The sequence below is a fragment of the Notolabrus celidotus genome, chromosome 14, assembly GCF_009762535.1.
Source record: "Notolabrus celidotus isolate fNotCel1 chromosome 14, fNotCel1.pri, whole genome shotgun sequence".
Taxonomy (NCBI): domain Eukaryota; kingdom Metazoa; phylum Chordata; class Actinopteri; order Labriformes; family Labridae; genus Notolabrus; species Notolabrus celidotus.
Genome location: NC_048285.1, coordinates 25,752,523 through 25,769,702, shown reverse-complemented (window position 1 = coordinate 25,769,702; position 17,180 = coordinate 25,752,523). Strand labels below are relative to the sequence as shown.

General features: G+C 38.6%; 1 protein-coding gene across 1 annotated transcript; it reads left to right on the top strand.

Annotated features, from left to right (window-relative positions):
* Positions 1–1,728: 1,728 nt before the first annotated feature.
* On the top strand, positions 1,729–5,010 carry LOC117825415 (high mobility group-T protein-like). The gene is made up of 5 exons (XM_034701247.1): positions 1,729–1,968; positions 3,438–3,593; positions 3,726–3,871; positions 3,978–4,152; positions 4,271–5,010. Exons 2-5 carry the CDS (start codon positions 3,447–3,449, stop codon positions 4,403–4,405), a joined length of 603 nt encoding a protein of 200 aa, XP_034557138.1. The 5' UTR covers positions 1,729–1,968; positions 3,438–3,446; the 3' UTR covers positions 4,406–5,010.
* Positions 5,011–17,180: the final 12,170 nt, after the last annotated feature.

The window sequence follows — 17,180 nt, the reverse complement described above, 5'->3', positions numbered from 1 at the left end:
TATTTTGATGCCTTAGAATTATACCTTTGTACAAAGAGAGCACAGCTTACCAAAGACAAATTCCTTTTCAACTCTCTCAACTCAACTCAACTTTATTTATACATCACCTTTCATACATAAAAACATGCAGCCCAAAGTGCTTCACAGAGTTACAGACAGTCAGAAAACAATAGCATTGGTAAAATTATAAAAGGCATGATTAAAAAAAAAATACTTAAAAAAGTAAATCAACACAGTAAATTAATAAAATAAGTAAGAGTGGAAAGAAAAGTAAAAAAATAAGGTAGAGTTAACAAGATCAGATGAACACAAAATAAATAAGATAAATAAATACATGTTAAAACAATGGTTTAGATAATAATGATTAAAATAATAAAAATAATAATAATTGTGTTCAAGCATACATGGCCAATAAAACAGAGATTAGAAAATAAATAAATAAATTAAGGTCCCTTTTTAAAATTATTATTATTATTGTTCTTCTTATTATTATTCTGAGATTAAAGTCAGAATTCTGAGATTAAAGTCTGAATCTCAGAATTCTCAGTTTAATCTCAGAATAATAATATTAGTAATAAAAATGATAATTATTACAAAAAATTGACCTTCATTTATGTGTTAATTTTCTCAGTGGCCCTAATCCTCTTCTATAGTTGAATTGTGTAAGACAGATCATGTAATGATGAAAACTTTGCCTAATTGTTAGTGATAACACCAAGTCCATATTCAGATTGAATGTAAAATGACCATCCATTTCATAAGCTAAACATTCAAATGTTATTAAAAATCATGGCTGTGCTTGCTCCACCTCTGTTATGGGTGTCCTGAAAAATAAAATCTCTTTCTGGGAGTCTGTTCTTCGGAAGAGGATTGGGGCCACAGGGAAAAATAAATAAATTGAGGTCAACATTTTTTTTTATATTATTATTATTCTGAGAAAAAAGTCAGAATTCACATATTTTATTTATCTTATTTTATTATTTAACTATCACCTACATATACTGTTTTAATGTAAAACTACCTCACATTCATGTCAGCATCTTTGCAGTACTCACCACTGCACTGTTATCATATATAATGTTTTGCTTGTACATATTAGTCAAGCCTATTTGTTATTCTTTTGTGTTTATAGTTGATGTTATTATCATTATTATTATATTCATATTTTCTATTTTGATGCCTTATTCTTATGCCTTTGTACAAAGAGAGCACAGTGTACCAAAGACAAATTCCTTTTGTGTTCAAGCATACTTGGCCAAAAAAGCTGATTCTGATTAGAGTCAGAATTCTGAGATTAAAGTCAGAATTCTGAGATTAAAGTCAGAGTCTCAGAATTCTGATTTTAATCTCATAATAATAATACTAATAATACTAAAAATAATGATGATAATTTTAAAAAAGGACCTTAACTTATTTATTTATTTTCTCATTAGCCTTAATCCTCTTCCATAGTTGAATTGTGTAAGACAGATCATGGTAATGATGAAAACTTTGCCTAATTGTTAGTGATAACACCCAGTCCATATTCAGATTGAATGTAAAATAACCATCCATTTAATAAATTAGACGCTCAAATGTTATTAAAAATCATGGCTGTGCTTGTTCCACCTCTGTTATGAATATCCTGAAAAATAAAACCTATTTCTGTCTGTCTGTTCCTTCCTGCTAAAACTAAAGACTGCTCTCTGTTTGTGTTTTTCAAGTTTAGCGCCCACGCCCCGTCATGTTTTGAACAGCCAACTGTACAAAACAACCCGAACAGATCCGGGGAGCGTCCAATGAGATACCTCAAGGAGAAGACGGCAGCCAATGTCCGACAGCTAGAGCGCACAACGCAGACAGGGTAAACACACACAGGGATCCTCGCAGCCAAAAGACCGCGCAGTACTGAGTGACGAAGAAGAAGGCTTCTCGTCCCATTGTTCGACACGTACCGACGCACCACTCACTTCTTGTAGCTCTGCAGAGGTAAGCATAATGTGGTTTTACCAAAAGTGTAGCATCAAAATATCATGAGTGGAAGTCTGTGCAGGGTTATTGTTGGAACAGTGTACATACATATAGGCGTTGTGTGTGTGTTTATTGCATGACTGTGCTGGAAGGATGCTAGCGTCGTGCTGATGTGGAACACTGACGTAGTTACTCAAAACTGGCATTAGCTGGTTTCGGCCTTAAGTAGTGTTTTAAACTTAATTAGAGACAAATTAAAACATAACTGAGACATAATTGAGATTTACTTCCGTGTAGTGTTGCAAGCTAGCTGCGACGAGCTAACGGATTTAGCCTTCCGTGTTAGCTTGTGACTGCGGAAGCTAACTAGCTTAGAGGGTGAACGTAGGTTAACACTGCTGTTTAACATTAGGAAGCCCCGTTCTGTGGATGCATACAGGGCATCTTCTCCTGGTTCATCACAACCATCATTGATTCAGTAAATCTGCATGATTTAAAAATTTCAGTCGATTACTTGAAATAGGCCGGAAAAAAAAGAAAGGGGCGAGGGAAATGAGCCCGCTCGCCATTGTTTGCAATCAAATCAGCCATTTTAATAATCCTGAAATGAAGCACCACGCCACCTTGCTGCAGCTAGCTAGCTAGCCTAGCCTAGCTGAAAGCGAGAGTACACAAAGCAAAAGCGGAGTCATACTGGAAAACAGCTAGCTTACAATCAAAGGAAGCTAACGTTAATATATGCATATTTAGCCAGGCGAGCTGCATGTTAATATATTATGAAAGGCTAACTATAATAAATAGATAAAGAAATGTGCTGTTTTTAGTAGCTTTGCACCACCACATTAAAACAGCATGCAGATATTAAAATAAAAAAAAACCCAATTATGTGCATTACAGCAATAAAAGTGGAATCATGTTTGTCTGCACATACAATGGATTATCAGTCATCCCAGACACCCTCCTCCTCCCCCCATCACCCCATTTATACAATGGATGGAAGACAAAGCAGGAGTCAGATTTTCACATGGGGGATGTTAAAAAATGTGCTTTGTATCAATCAATCAAGCTTTATTTATATATCACCTTTCATACAAATCAAATGAAAAACAAGAAAGAAGCAGAAATGAAACAATGGCAAGACACATTAGGGGAAAATAATAATAAGAATACAAATAATAATGATAATAATAAAACATTAAATTAAAATAACATAAAATAAAATAGAGGCCAATGCACACCAACAATAAAGTATGTGTAATTGAAATAAGTTAAAGCATCAAAATTAAGAAAACAAATAGATAAAATAAATAGATTTAATAAGGGTGAGGATAAAAATTCAATAAAACTGAGTAGATAAATAAAATAAAGAAATGAATGATGAATAAATAAAAATAGAATAAGATAACAGTTAAGACTACTAAAAATGTTTGGGAACACTTGCATATATTGTTCCTAAAATTTTGGTTTTCTCTCTCTCTCTGTTTTAGTAATCCAAGATGAGGAAGGATCCAAACAAGCCGAGGGGCAAAATGTCCTCATATGCCTACTTTGTCCAAACATGCAGAGAGGAGCATAAGAAAAAACACCCGGAAGCCTCTGTCAACTTTTCAGAGTTCTCCAAGAAATGCTCTGAGCGATGGAAGGTAAAAAAAAAAAAAAAAAATCGCATTTATTACAATATTTTTTTCTTTTTTTAAACTCATTTTTTAATACAATATCTTATTCAAGCAGTATTTATTTTCTAGGTTGTTTAAACTCATTGTGTTTTCCTTTAGTCAATGTCACCAAAGGAGAAAGGCAAGTTTGAAGACTTGGCCAAAATCGACAAGGTGCGTTATGACAAGGAAATGTTGAGCTACGATCCCCCCAAGGGCACGAAGAAGAAGCGCTTCAAGGACCCTAATGCCCCCAAAAGACCACCGTATGTCCTATTACACACTTTCAACTTTTTCCCTATTGTTTTCTTGTTTGAAATTGAATGCATAATGCATTCTAATGTTTTGAACAATGATATTACTTCTCCACAGGTCTGCATTTTTCCTTTTCTGTGCTGACTTTCGCGCCAAGGTGAAAAGTGAGCATCCTGGTCTGTCCATTGGGGACACCGCAAAGAAGTTGGGACAAATGTGGAACGAGTCTTCTTCAGAGGAAAGGCAGCCCTACGAGAGGAAGGCAGCCAAGTTGAAGGAGAAATATGACAAGGTAAAAATACAAAGCTGGACTTGATCTTTGAAGTGTCAAATTATTATTTTTATTTTTGGATGTTTGGTTTAAACTTGCTTTGTTGAAATGATATAATTTTTTTGTTGTGCTTTTACAGGATATTGTGGCCTACCGTACAAAGGGCAAAGTGGACACTGCACCAGCTGCTGCAGCAGATGATGATGATGATGACGAGGATGAAGATGAGGGAGAGGATGATGATGATGACGACGACGATGATGATGACGAGTAGATTGCACAGGGTCGGGACCTGAAATTTTGTTTATGCCATATAGCCCTAATATACTCAATTCACCATCTTGAAGCAGAAATCAAATTGAGCGAGAACATGTGTATATTTAATGTTTTTAAGATGTACAGTGTTATTCTCCTTTTTTTGTAAAGTTAACACTACATATCTTAAGTTTTGGTTTTTTCTAGTGGTAGTTCTTTATCCCTGCCATACTATGTACCAGTTTAGGAGGACTACAGATCAGTATGAAAGTAACTAGTCTTTAGGTGTTACAACTCAAAAATGAGATTTCTGAGTTGGTAGTGTATTTTTCTTTACTTTGAGAAATATTTTTTTATGTGCTGTCCCAATGTCTTTTTATTGTTCTTTGAATACCACTCTAATATCAAATACAGCTGTCGACATTAAAGAATGTCTTCAATAAAGGTCCTTTTTTTTTTTTAAACGTTGGTCTTTTTTTTTTTTTCTGGATCTCAACATCTCCAAGCCAACGGTGCAGTAATGCTAGTGCCAACGTGTTCAACGTCAATAAATAAAAAAATTCAAGGATTGAAGGTTTTTATTTAAAAAATAAACAAATACTAATCAGGGCGCCACAAATTGAAGATATTTTGCCAGCTCTTTGTTCTTTCTTTCTGTTCATGTTTACGTAAAATAAAGCTAAAAATTGCTTTCTCAAATTAGAAATGTACTTCAAATTTAGAGTGTAAGCCTCTGGATAAATTATAGTTAAATTCAAGGAGATTTTTCTCCAACAATTTTAATAGTATGTTCATTAGCATTGGAACATGTTTCATTAGAGAAGTCTAAAAGTGGAATGCCTCAGGTTTAGAAGGGGTCAGTGAATAAGCACCCTGCAAGAGTATTGAATGTTCCTGAAAGTAAACAATGGTATCCAACCAGTGTTATTCTCATAATCTGGACTTGATCATCTGTCTTTAACTTGAACAACCTAGACCCAGAAGGTGGCGCCACATTAAAGTTAGAAGTCGAAAGTTAGTTTAAGAGGGCTACAGCTGGTTGTTTTTTGTATAAATAACTCATAATAACTTTATGATGGTAAAAAATAGTGTCACTAGTGTAGCATTTAGAGTAATGACAAACCTTAAGACACAACAAAACATAATAAGACCTTTGTTGCTGTTCCATGCACTATAAGTCAACTGTTCCCTAAGTTTCTTGTAATGAGAACAATCAGAAATGTTGATGTTTTTCACAAAATAATAGCAACCCACTCCTCAAATAATTACCAACAAAATGTTTTTCCATCTAAGACTGAGCTCTCATGGTGTTTAGTAAACGTACATGTTTCTGGAGATAACCACTGAAGAAAATCTATTCGATGCGTGAATTTCATCTTATAAAAGGTATGGGCAAAATGTTGAGTATGGCTGTTTTTAGTCTCTTTAAACAGAAGACAACCAGTAACCCAATCATTACACAAAACATTAACCTCACAAAATAAACACTAATGTTAACTAGTCATCATAAAACATATTTTTAATTGTTTCTAGTTGTACATTAATGTTTTGGTTAATCTGGATTCATCCCATCAAACATACATCTATTGTTTATTTCTTAATGTCATTGTGTTGTATTGTTGAAAAGGAGTGATTAAATCAATGCCACAAAAGATCTTAACTCTTATTTATATAGAGGGCACATCCAAAATGCCCAAAAAGTGTTGCACGTCTGTTTAACTCCCAAAGTGAAAAGTGCTTTTTGTATTTGGTGTGCACATCCCCAGTGAGTCCACTCAGGGGCTTTGTGAAGCTTTGCTAAGGTTGAGTTCCCTCTGCACGTAATTGGAGACGGTCTCATAGTAAGGGTGGCCTCGCAGTCCCTTAAAAGGGGCTCGCATTTCCATTTATCAGACTTTTCTCAGCAGCAATAGCCCTTAACTATTCAAAGAACTCTGCTCCTTTAGGAGTTCACAAACATGAATGAAACCACAGAGTTCTGCTTTAAGTGGGTAAAACACAGACCCAGGCTGTTACCTTCAGTGTCCTGCATGTTGTTCACATTGGGATTACGGCTGTAGCTTTATTGAAAAGAGCAGACCTACAGTGGCCCTGTTCACCCATGCACTGTTTTGTAGTAACAATAACTGAGTAAGGCACTGCAGACATAATTAAATTTGGACTTTTTCATAATATTTTGACAATGCTTGTCATACACTCAGCGGGAACACTACAATCAGACAATCTACACTCTGTTCTGCAGTGTCATGTCAACCCTCTTTTGAAAACTGTGACTCAGAGCAGAGGTTTTGTTTCTTTTCTTTCCTTTCAACCGTCGGATGAACGCCTTGCAGTCTCTGAATGAATCAGCCATCTGACACGCCGCGAGAAAGGCTCCCTCTGGGCCACCTTACTGGAGGTTCAAAGAATCCATTTCATCTCTACACTGAGGAACCTCAAAAGCAGAATCCATGCAGAGAATATAAAACAGACTGGTTCAGCAACACATAGCGGTGTATGTTGTTCATTTCTCTTTTACCACCCAGGATTTGGGTTCATTTTGTCCAGAAAAGTGACATGGCTCTTTTTGATTTACAGAAAATGAGGCATGTTTCTTTTTTAATAAGTACAGCAGCAACTAACTTCTTAATCTGCTGCATGGAAACCTAAAAACCTATTTTTCTGCTGCAGGATTTGAATGGAACTATGTCAAAGGGGGCGTGTCAGTCAGGATTACTAGCTGAAGAGATTGAGTTGTCACTATGGATACAGCTTTTATAGTTTTCCGTTTGTTGGTCCAGCATGAAGGTCCTGTTTTGCAGTTTCCAGAACTTCACTTTTTACAGACAAGTCTGCTTTCCTTTTGCTTTGGATCTTACTCTTTGACAAGATTTTGAAGGTATAACCAAGGGAGAGGCTCTTGGGATGTAACTGTTACAATGGGGTCTACTGGACAATGGAGAGAATACACAATTTTATTGTTCAATTTCCTGGTAAGTTACCTTCATATGTTGCAGGCATGCAAGATAATCCTTGAAATACAACTGATTGCAACTTCTGTTCAAAGATATATGAAACTGTTTCTGTGGTTTTGTGCAGGAAAATGTCAGAAATATGTATAGGCTGTAAAAGCAGATACACTTTTGACACTACCGATAATTTATCAAGTATTTAAATACTTAAAAAGTGTCCTATTATTGCATAATATATATCATCAAGAAACTCGTAGTCATTTCTTTCATTTCCTTTGGTTCCTCAGGTGTTTAATACTACATCCTGTCATGAAGCTTCATCTGGAAACACAGTGAATATGAGCAGTGAGAGGCAGTTTGCAGACATGGTCTCAGGCCAGCATACACTCCCCTCCTGGTTTTATACATCTATTGATGCTGTGCCCAAGCATGGCACCAGCAGCTTACACCCTCATAACAGATGGCGAACACAGATGGCTTTCTCCAGAACTGTTTATTCATTTGAAGTGAAAGAAGACACAGCACCAGGTCAGTCATAAGTGCAGCAAGGCCTATGCTTGTGTAAATAAGACAGATGTACAATGTTTGCTGACAGTTCATTAGGTACATAATTAGGTGCAATATGATAGCTTTTGAAATGTTATTTGTGTAGTTTAAGATCTATATTATCCTTATGCTATGCTTGTTGTTTGACAGTGATGGTGCTTAAAGTTTTCCTGTGTTGACAGGAACAGTTGTGGGAAAAGTGGAAGCAGTGTTCAAGAGTCTCACGCCTATCATATACTCAGTGCGGGAGGATGACGGGGAGAACCTGTTCCTCCTCAGCCCCCTCTCAGGGGACTTCCTTTTATCCCGCAGTCTGGATTTCGAAGTACAAAGATTCTACATACTCACTGTGGCGGTGCAGCAGGGGGACTCTCAGGTGTCCAGTGTCAGAGTGTACTTCAATGTGTTGGATGTTAACGACAACGCCCCTGTTTTCAGTCAGGAAACCTTTTCTGCGTCATTGTTGGAGGGAACACCAGTCGGCACTTGCTTCTTGTCCTTGAATGTGTCAGATAAAGATGACGGTAAGTGCAACAGTACAACTGAAATCAAACAGTCCTCCAATTTGAAGCTTATGCTAATGTTCAGGGCAGCTGTGAAACTTTTCAAACAGTCAGCTAGAGAGACTGTTTATACACGTCTCAGTACCATGAACCAACAGCTGCAGCTCATAGACAGTATTTGACAATGTGAATCTTTATACTACAACAACATAATTTATCAAAGGTGTTGGCATCTGTGTTGCAAAGCAATATGACTGACTGTCCAAAAGGACTCCCCTAATGATCCCCTCTTATTTAGGATTCTAAATCAAACGTACATTATTCTTGCCCCTTATACTGACTTGATTTTTACTTCTATTTTTTGCTTAAACTTTCATTTTTATTTTTGTTTTATATGAACGTATAACATTGGACAAGTGAGGACTAGGACATTACATTACAATCAGTAAAAAGACTTAAGTATTATAGACAGGTACAGTACACAACAAAGGCATTCAGACAGAAAAAGTTAAGAGTCTTTGTGGATATAGCAATCCCATTTTTCCCAGAGTGTATCCCCCTTCTCTTTTTTGAAGGCGAAGAGCAAAAGTCATTTTTTCCATACTGCGAACAGATTCAATAATGTTTTTAAGTAGTTTAATGGTGGGAGGGTTCTTCTGAAGCCAGCCTTGTGTAATTGCTTTCTTACTTGTAGACATGAAAATCTTCAGAAGATACGTGTCTCTCATTCAGAGGCCTTCAGGTATTTTCCCGAGGTACAAAAAAATGAAAGAAGATTCAAATGACATTCCTAAAATCTCTGAGATTAAGTGTTCCACACCTCTCCAGAAAGGCTGAAGGAATGGACAAGACCAGAAAACATGAACAAAGTCAGCAGAAACTGCTCCACACTCCCTCCAGCAGGAATACTGTGATCCACTTGATTGGATTTCTGATGAGGGGTAATAAAAAAAACAAATTAAATACTTCCACAGAAATCTCTGAGGATTGAGTTTGCCATATTTGAAGCCACATTTCTTCAGATATCACAATGTTAGCCTCTTTTTCCCAGCGCTGTCTTATATAAGTTGTTGTGTTCTTATTCATAAGGGTAAATTCTTTGTACAGTTTACCAATAATGCCTCTGACATCCTTTGAATTATAAGCATCTATGAATAGTTGTGTTACTTTTGATGGTTCGGCATAGTCAGGAGCTCCCACCTCTTTATGAAAAAAGTGGTGGATCTGTAAGTTTTACTTCTATTTTTTAAATGAATGTGGTTTAAAAGAGTTTTAGTTCATATTTAGTCCTTGTCCTTTGCCTTCATGTTATCTTGTTTTGTTTTTTTACAATTTAGTGGTAAACCTCAAACCAACTCCCTACACTGTGGACAAAACAGAAGATAAATGAACAGTTTAGAGTCCGATCATACGATAAAGTTCCTGAGCATAAACAGCAAATATAACATTTTTCACCCCCCTCTGTATCTTCTTTTTTTCATTACACATGGGGATTTATCGGTCCATGCAATTAATGGGGGTCAAATTGACAATGTGCGTTGCAGTACACAGTTCAGACAAGCTAATGAGTTTCTGTAACCATGTATGATAACGTTTTTTTCTCCCAAAGATATACACTTTCCTGCAATTAACATTCACTTTATCCATATCTGCGAGTTTATTATAGAAATAAAAATGATTCCAAGAAAAATCTTGCTCTGTTAATTGGACTGACCTGAACTTGATGAGCTCATTCTGCCTGTCCTGTGTGAGGAGAAGTGTGGATCACTGTGAGAATGAAGCCTGCCAAGTAATAAGTGTGAAAAGGCATGATTAATAATCACACATTTGTTGGCCAGAAATGCCACATTAATTTTATCTACAATAATTTATTTATTTATCTATCAGATTTTGTCTTGCTGGAAATGCATCCTTAAATGCCTATGTTTAGTCGAAGGCTGAAAGTCTGCTCTGTTAAGCTACACATCTACTGTGAATCCCCTTATAGACTCTTAGATTTATTAGCAATGCATATTTATCTAAATGCATATTTATACGTATCACTAGCAGCAAACAGTACCTGGTACAAGTGCATCATGTGCTATGAGAAAATCATTTTTTCCTTAAATTTATATCACATTTCTTGACATTCCATGATTGTGATCATGTTATGTATCATCTTTTCCTCTCTGCCAGGTGACAGTGGAGACCTTCAACTGAGAGTGGTTGGTGGAAATGAAAAGAAAGCATTCTTTATGAACTCAGCTGGAAGTCTATGCCTAAAGACAGAGGTAGACAGGGAGACACAATCCCTCTACAATCTGACTGTGACAGCCCATGACTGTGTCCAGCCTGTGTCTGCACAGCTCACCAGCACAGTACAGGTGATAGTGGAGATCCGTGATATTAACGACAATGCTCCTCTGTTTGTGTCTGCCAAAATCTTTAATATACCAGAGGATGCTGCTCTTCAGTCTGTTGTGATGACTGTGCATGCAGAGGATGAAGACACTGGATCCAGTGGGGAAGTTTCATATTATTTAAACAACACTTCAGGAGGCGTCTTTAGCATTGATGATAGAAGTGGAAAAGTCTACTTGGAGGACGAATTAGACAGAGAAAAGGTTGATACTCTGACTATCACTGTCACTGCTACAGACAATGGCTCACCCAGGATGGCAACCACTTTGAATCTCACAGTTAACATAGAGGATGTAAATGACAACGACCCAGAGTTCTCACAGAGCACCTACAGTCTGACAGTCAGAGAGGACATCCGCAGAGGAACCAGCCTATTCAAGGTTCATGCTCTTGATCGAGACATGGGGGAAAATGGACAAGTGCTGTACCGACTGACACAGGGAAGTCCGTTTCTGGTGGACTCAGTTCGAGGTGTTGTCACTGTAATGGAGAACCTGGACAGGGAGTTGCAATCAAACTACAACCTAACTATGACAGCTGTAGACCTGGGGAGAGTACCAAGATCTTCTACTGCTGCTATTAGTGTCACAGTGTTGGATGTCAATGACTTTGTGCCCCGCTTTACTCCAGAAACACAGATCATACATGTAATGGAGAATGAGGAAGATGACTCACAGCTAACACACCAGGTACTTACTACCAGCCCTTGGTAACCTAATAGGTCACTAAGTGCAGATTTAAGGGTTTTCTGGTGTTGATTTTAGGATGATTATGTCTTTAACACTCAGGTCTCAGCTGTGGATGAAGATTTGGGTATCAACAGCCAGCTAACATACCACATAGGACAAGGAAAAAGCAATGGTTTGTTCTCCATCACTCCTAGTGGCATGTTTCAAATCCTGCAAAGCCTTGACCGAGAGACAGAATCATCATACGAAGTTACCATCATGGCTGTTGATTCAGGTAATTCAGGCCAAAGATGAAATAAAATGAACAGTTAATGTCACTTTAAACTGCTTGATAATGTATCATTTACTTTGTCTTTAAAAGGATTCCCACCTCTAACTGGAACCTTAACAGTACATGTCATAGTGGATGATATTAATGATAATCGACCAGAGTTTACTGAGGAAATCTACAACACCATAGTGTCTGAGGACAGTCCTACAGGCACTGTGTTTGCAATGATTACAGCATCAGACATTGATGAGGGGATCAATGGGGAAATAAGGTAAAAGGTCATGTCCAACAAGTCATTCACAGTTTTAGATCAATGTTGATACGTAACATTTGTAATCTATAACTTTGACTGTTGTCTGAGAGTCTGCTTTTCATCCTTTTTAGGTATTCCCTTGAGAATCTTGACGTGCCATTTGCCATTGATGAAACATCTGCAGAGCTGTTCACAACCAGTGTCCTTGACAGGGAGACAGTAGCCATTTACAGATTGGTGGTGACTGGCAGTGATAAACATCCTACTAAACCTCTGTCAAGCTCAGTACTCGTTTCTGTGCTCATTGGAGATGTGAATGACCACTGGCCGCAGTTCATGAACAGCCCTTATGTTGCTTATGTGCCTACTGAGATGGCTCCAGGTAACAGTTTTGGCTTCTACTTAACAGCTTTGAATTAAATCTTGGATAATTTAATAGGACTGACAGTTTCATTTTGCTTACTCCTTGATATTTTGGTCCAACAGGTTCTGTTGTTTGTGCAGTAAGAGCAACAGATGGAGACTCTGAAATGAATGCAGACCTACATTATTCGTTATATGGACAAAGTTCAGATCTGTTTTCCATCGATCCGTACGACGGCATCATTTCTGCCTCCGATTCACTCCAGAGAACGGAAGCTATTATTGTCAATGTTCATGTGGAGGATGCTGGAGAAAATCCCAAATTTGACATCACCACGATCAGTGTCAGGTTCCAGGATGCCTCACAGTTTCCAGAAATGAAGGTGGATATTGTGAGTTATTATCTCTTCGAGGATGAGCCAGTGGGAACACTGGTGGCAGTCGTCTCTGCAGTGAGCTCCAGAGCTGAACCAGTCTCCTTTTATCTAGCTTCTGGGAACTTTGAAGACATGTTTCATGTGGACCAATTGAGTGGAGTGCTGACAGTGGAGAACCCTTTGGATTATGAGAGCAAGAAGGAGTTTACTCTATTGATTGAAGCAAGAGACTCTGGGTCAGCCCCTTTCTCATCATTTGAGGAAATTCACATAAACATCAGTGATGTTAACGATAACCTCCCTCAGTTCACCCAAACTGAGTACAGATGTGAGGTTTTTGAGAACTCCCCCCCATCCTGGGTTTGTGATATTCTTGCTATTGATGCTGATTCAGGCAACTACGGCACAGTGCAGTACAACATCATAGATGGAAACACTGGTGAGTTTTTCACAGTTGATCCGGAAACTGGTTTATTAAGCACCACTGCACTTTTAGACAGAGAAACTATCTCCGAATTTAATCTGACAGTTGAAGCTTTGGAGCTAAACAATGCTCTTCATAAAGACAAAGCAACTGTCATTGTTGTCGTCTTAGACAGAAATGACAACGCACCTCGTTTTTCACACATATTTCTCACAGTGGTGCCAGAGGACTCTCCTGTTGGACACACCATTATACAAGTCACGCCCATAGATGACGACACTGATGCCAATGCAGTGATAAATTACTCTATAATCAACCAAAGTGAGAATATTCCATTTGATATTGACTTCACCAATGGCTACATCACTGTGAAAAGACCTCTGGACAGGGAGATGCAGGATCGTTATATCTTGAGAGTCAATGCAAATGATTCAGCATGGAGTATTAGCACTGATGTCACCATAGTCATTGCAGATGTCAACGATAACAGACCAGAATTTACTGAGCGATCATACACTGTTGTCCTCTCTGAAACAAAAGAAAAAGAAGTGTTTGTAATGCAGGTTCTTGCTGCAGATGCAGACTTGAGGGAAAACAGTGAGATTTTGTACGTCATTGAGCCTTTACATGATGAGTTTTGGGTGAATGCTTCTTCTGGTGAGGTCTATACAAAGCAGCCACTGATCTTAAAGAATTCTGCATTTGATATCTACCAGCTTACAGTCATTGCATTTGATTGTGGCAGTGTTCCCCTGTACAGTAACACCTCTGTCACTGTGAGACTAGAACCATACAACAACTACCCCCCATTGTTTGAACCTTTAAGGCCTCTTATTGTCGTCCCATATCACATGGCTGTTGGTGCTGAGGTGTTCCAGTTTACAGCTATAGACCAGGATGTAAATAACAGCAGTGCAGGTATTACATATGTTTTGAATGGAGGTAATGCATCAGATGTCTTCGGGATTCAAGCTGACGATGGAAAAGTTGTGTTACGTCGAAGTTTGGTTGGGAGTGAAAATATGTCTTTCAGTTTAGTAGTTATGGCAAAAGATCAGGGTTTCCCCTCTCTATCATCACAGACTGAAATCAGTTTTGAAATTAGCGGGAGGAATCAGTTTCCTCCAAGCTTTGGAGAACCACATGTCACCTTCTCTGTCCCTGAAGACTTATCTGTGGGATCAGTTATTGGGAAAATTCAAGCCGAAGATAGGGATTATGGTTCCAATGGTGCAATTATGTACAGCATCACCCCAGAAAACCAATTTTTACCATTCTCAGTCGGGCAAACATCTGGGCTGCTAACATTGGTCAGGGAGCTTGACTTTGAGAAAGAAGGTGCTTATCATCTCCAGATCAAAGCTGTGGATGGTGGCTGGTTTTCTCAAACTGGCATGTTAAACGTTACTGTGGTAGTTATGGATGTGAATGATAATCCTCCAGTCTTTTCATCCTCAGAGTACACAACTTCAGTGCCTGAGAACGCAGACATTGGAACAAAAGTCTTTGATGGGATGGCTTCTGATGCTGATTCAGGTGTAAATGCACAAATAGTTTATTCCCTCATTGCTGGACATGTGGACCAATTTTCAGTTGATTCAAGAAATGGCACAATCTCCACTTTGGTGGTGTTTGATTATGAAAAAGAACAGAGCTTTGATGTAACAATGAAAGCTTCGAACATTGGTGGTCGTACTTTATTTCGTTTGGCACACGTTATCATTCAAATCTCAGATGTCAATGAGTTCAAGCCGACATTCAGTGAAAGAGAATTTAACTTTTCTGTACTAAAAAATGTGCCTGTTGGAACTGCAATTGGAAAAATAGCAGCCACAGATGATGACCTGGGCCCAGAAGGTCAAATGTTCTACCTGATGTTCGGTCAAAACAAATACTTGGGGTTTGAAATTGACAAACTCTCTGGAGAGATTTTCACAACACGCAGTTTGAGGACACGAGGCAACAGCAACATCGATTTAAAAGTTCTGGCAAAGAACTCTGGTGATATTACTGGCACAAATATAGACGAGACTTTGGTCCACATCACGGTGGTGGACATAAATGAGGCTCCCACGTTCTCTTCTGTGCTTTATTTGGTGAATGTGTCAGAAGACACTCCAGTTGGGACGTCTGTGATAACTGTGAGCGCTCTGGATCAAGACTCCATTTTGGAGTGGAATCGATTTGTCTTCAGTATTGAGGATGGAAACACAAACTTGTCTTTTGCTGTTGATCCATCCACTGGTGTCATTTCAGTCAACTCTCAACTTGACAGAGAAAAGTGGCCTCTATATAATCTGACCCTTGCTGCCATTGATAATGGCTCTCCTCCAGCCACTGGGACTACTAATGTCATCGTGACTATTGAGGATGTTAATGACAATGCTCCAACACTCACTTTCACTGAAGCTTTTCTGGAGGAAAATCGGCCTCAAGGCACTGTGGTGGCCATGTTGAATGCATCTGATCCGGATTTGCCGCCGAACCAAGGACCATTCACTTACTGGTTGGTAAATCCTCTAACAGATGATGCTTTTTCACTCACCCCTGATGGAGTACTGGTCACCTCACAGACTATTGATCGGGAACAAGTCTCGTTGTATCAAGTCCTGGTGGCTGCTAGTGATGCAGGGATCCCTCAGCGGTCATCAACAGTGATGTTTCACGTCAAGATCATGGATGAAAATGATAATCCATCAATGCCAAGAAGTATCTTCATTGAGGTGAAATATTTTGGCGGTTCTTTCCAAGGAGGCATGATTGGCAACATCCATCCTGAAGATCAGGATGAGTCAGATACATTCAACTGCGCCATCAGAAGTGGATCACATAATATGTTCACAGTATCAAACGGCACATGTGAGCTGTGGTCATCTCCTTTTCAAGGTGAGGCTACTTTTAACTTAACTGTTGAAGCTACAGATCAGCTTCACTTCCCAGTCAACAACAGCATTTATGTAAACTACAAAGGATTCACTAATGCTTCTATAGACAGCTGCATATTATTCTATGTGTCTTCCTCCTCTATACAAGAGTTTGTGTCCAATAACTATTTGCGATTTGTGAAAGCTTTGGATAGTCTTTTTAACCTGCAGGCCTCTAAGACTCATGTATTTGGAATCAAACAAATCGGCAGTGAAATCCTCTTATTGGCCGCAGTTAAAAACTACAATGGTCGATATCTCAGTAAAGAAGTAGCAAGTGGTATCTCTGCAGGACATAAAAGATTACTGGAGGTTCAGAGCAATGTGACTATATCTCACATCACCAGCGATCCATGCCTCACCAGCCCTTGTCAAAATGGAGCAACATGCCACAAGAATATTTACATCAGCCAGGACGTTGCAGTTCTGGAAAGTGAGGCTGTCATCTTTGTGTCACCACAGAAGGAGGTTTTTAATTGTACCTGCCCTGTTGGCTTCACTGGGACACTGTGTGAGGATGACATCAATGAGTGTGAAGTGAATCCCTGCGAGAACAAAGGAACGTGTGTGAATACTCCAGGAAGTTTTTACTGTCGCTGTCAGAGTGGTTTTTCAGGCCCTGTCTGCTCTGCTGATGCGGATGAGTGCCTGAGGATGAAGTGCCAGAATGGAGGATCTTGTTTACCCACTAAGGATGGATATCACTGTCACTGTGTGCCTGGGTTTGAAGGTAGGCTTTGGCTTATTTAAATGAAAAATAAATCTTGATTCATCATTAACACATCTTAACCTCTCAAATATCTGTGTGTGTTTTATTCCAGGGGAAAAATGTGAGCAGCTTGTCGACCACTGTAGATCAACCCCCTGTGTTCAGGGAAAGTGCACTAATTCACAGACAGGATTCTCTTGTCATTGTCCCTTTGGTAAGGAAAAATAAATCAATATACAAGAAAAAGATTTTATAAAGATATGTCTCTTTGGTTTTTGGAGTGTAAGATGATAAGAACATCCTCACATCATTCTCTTTTAGATATAAAGCTACATATAGCAGAGCTAGCACAAGGACTAAAACAGTGATCAGAGCAGCTAGCCT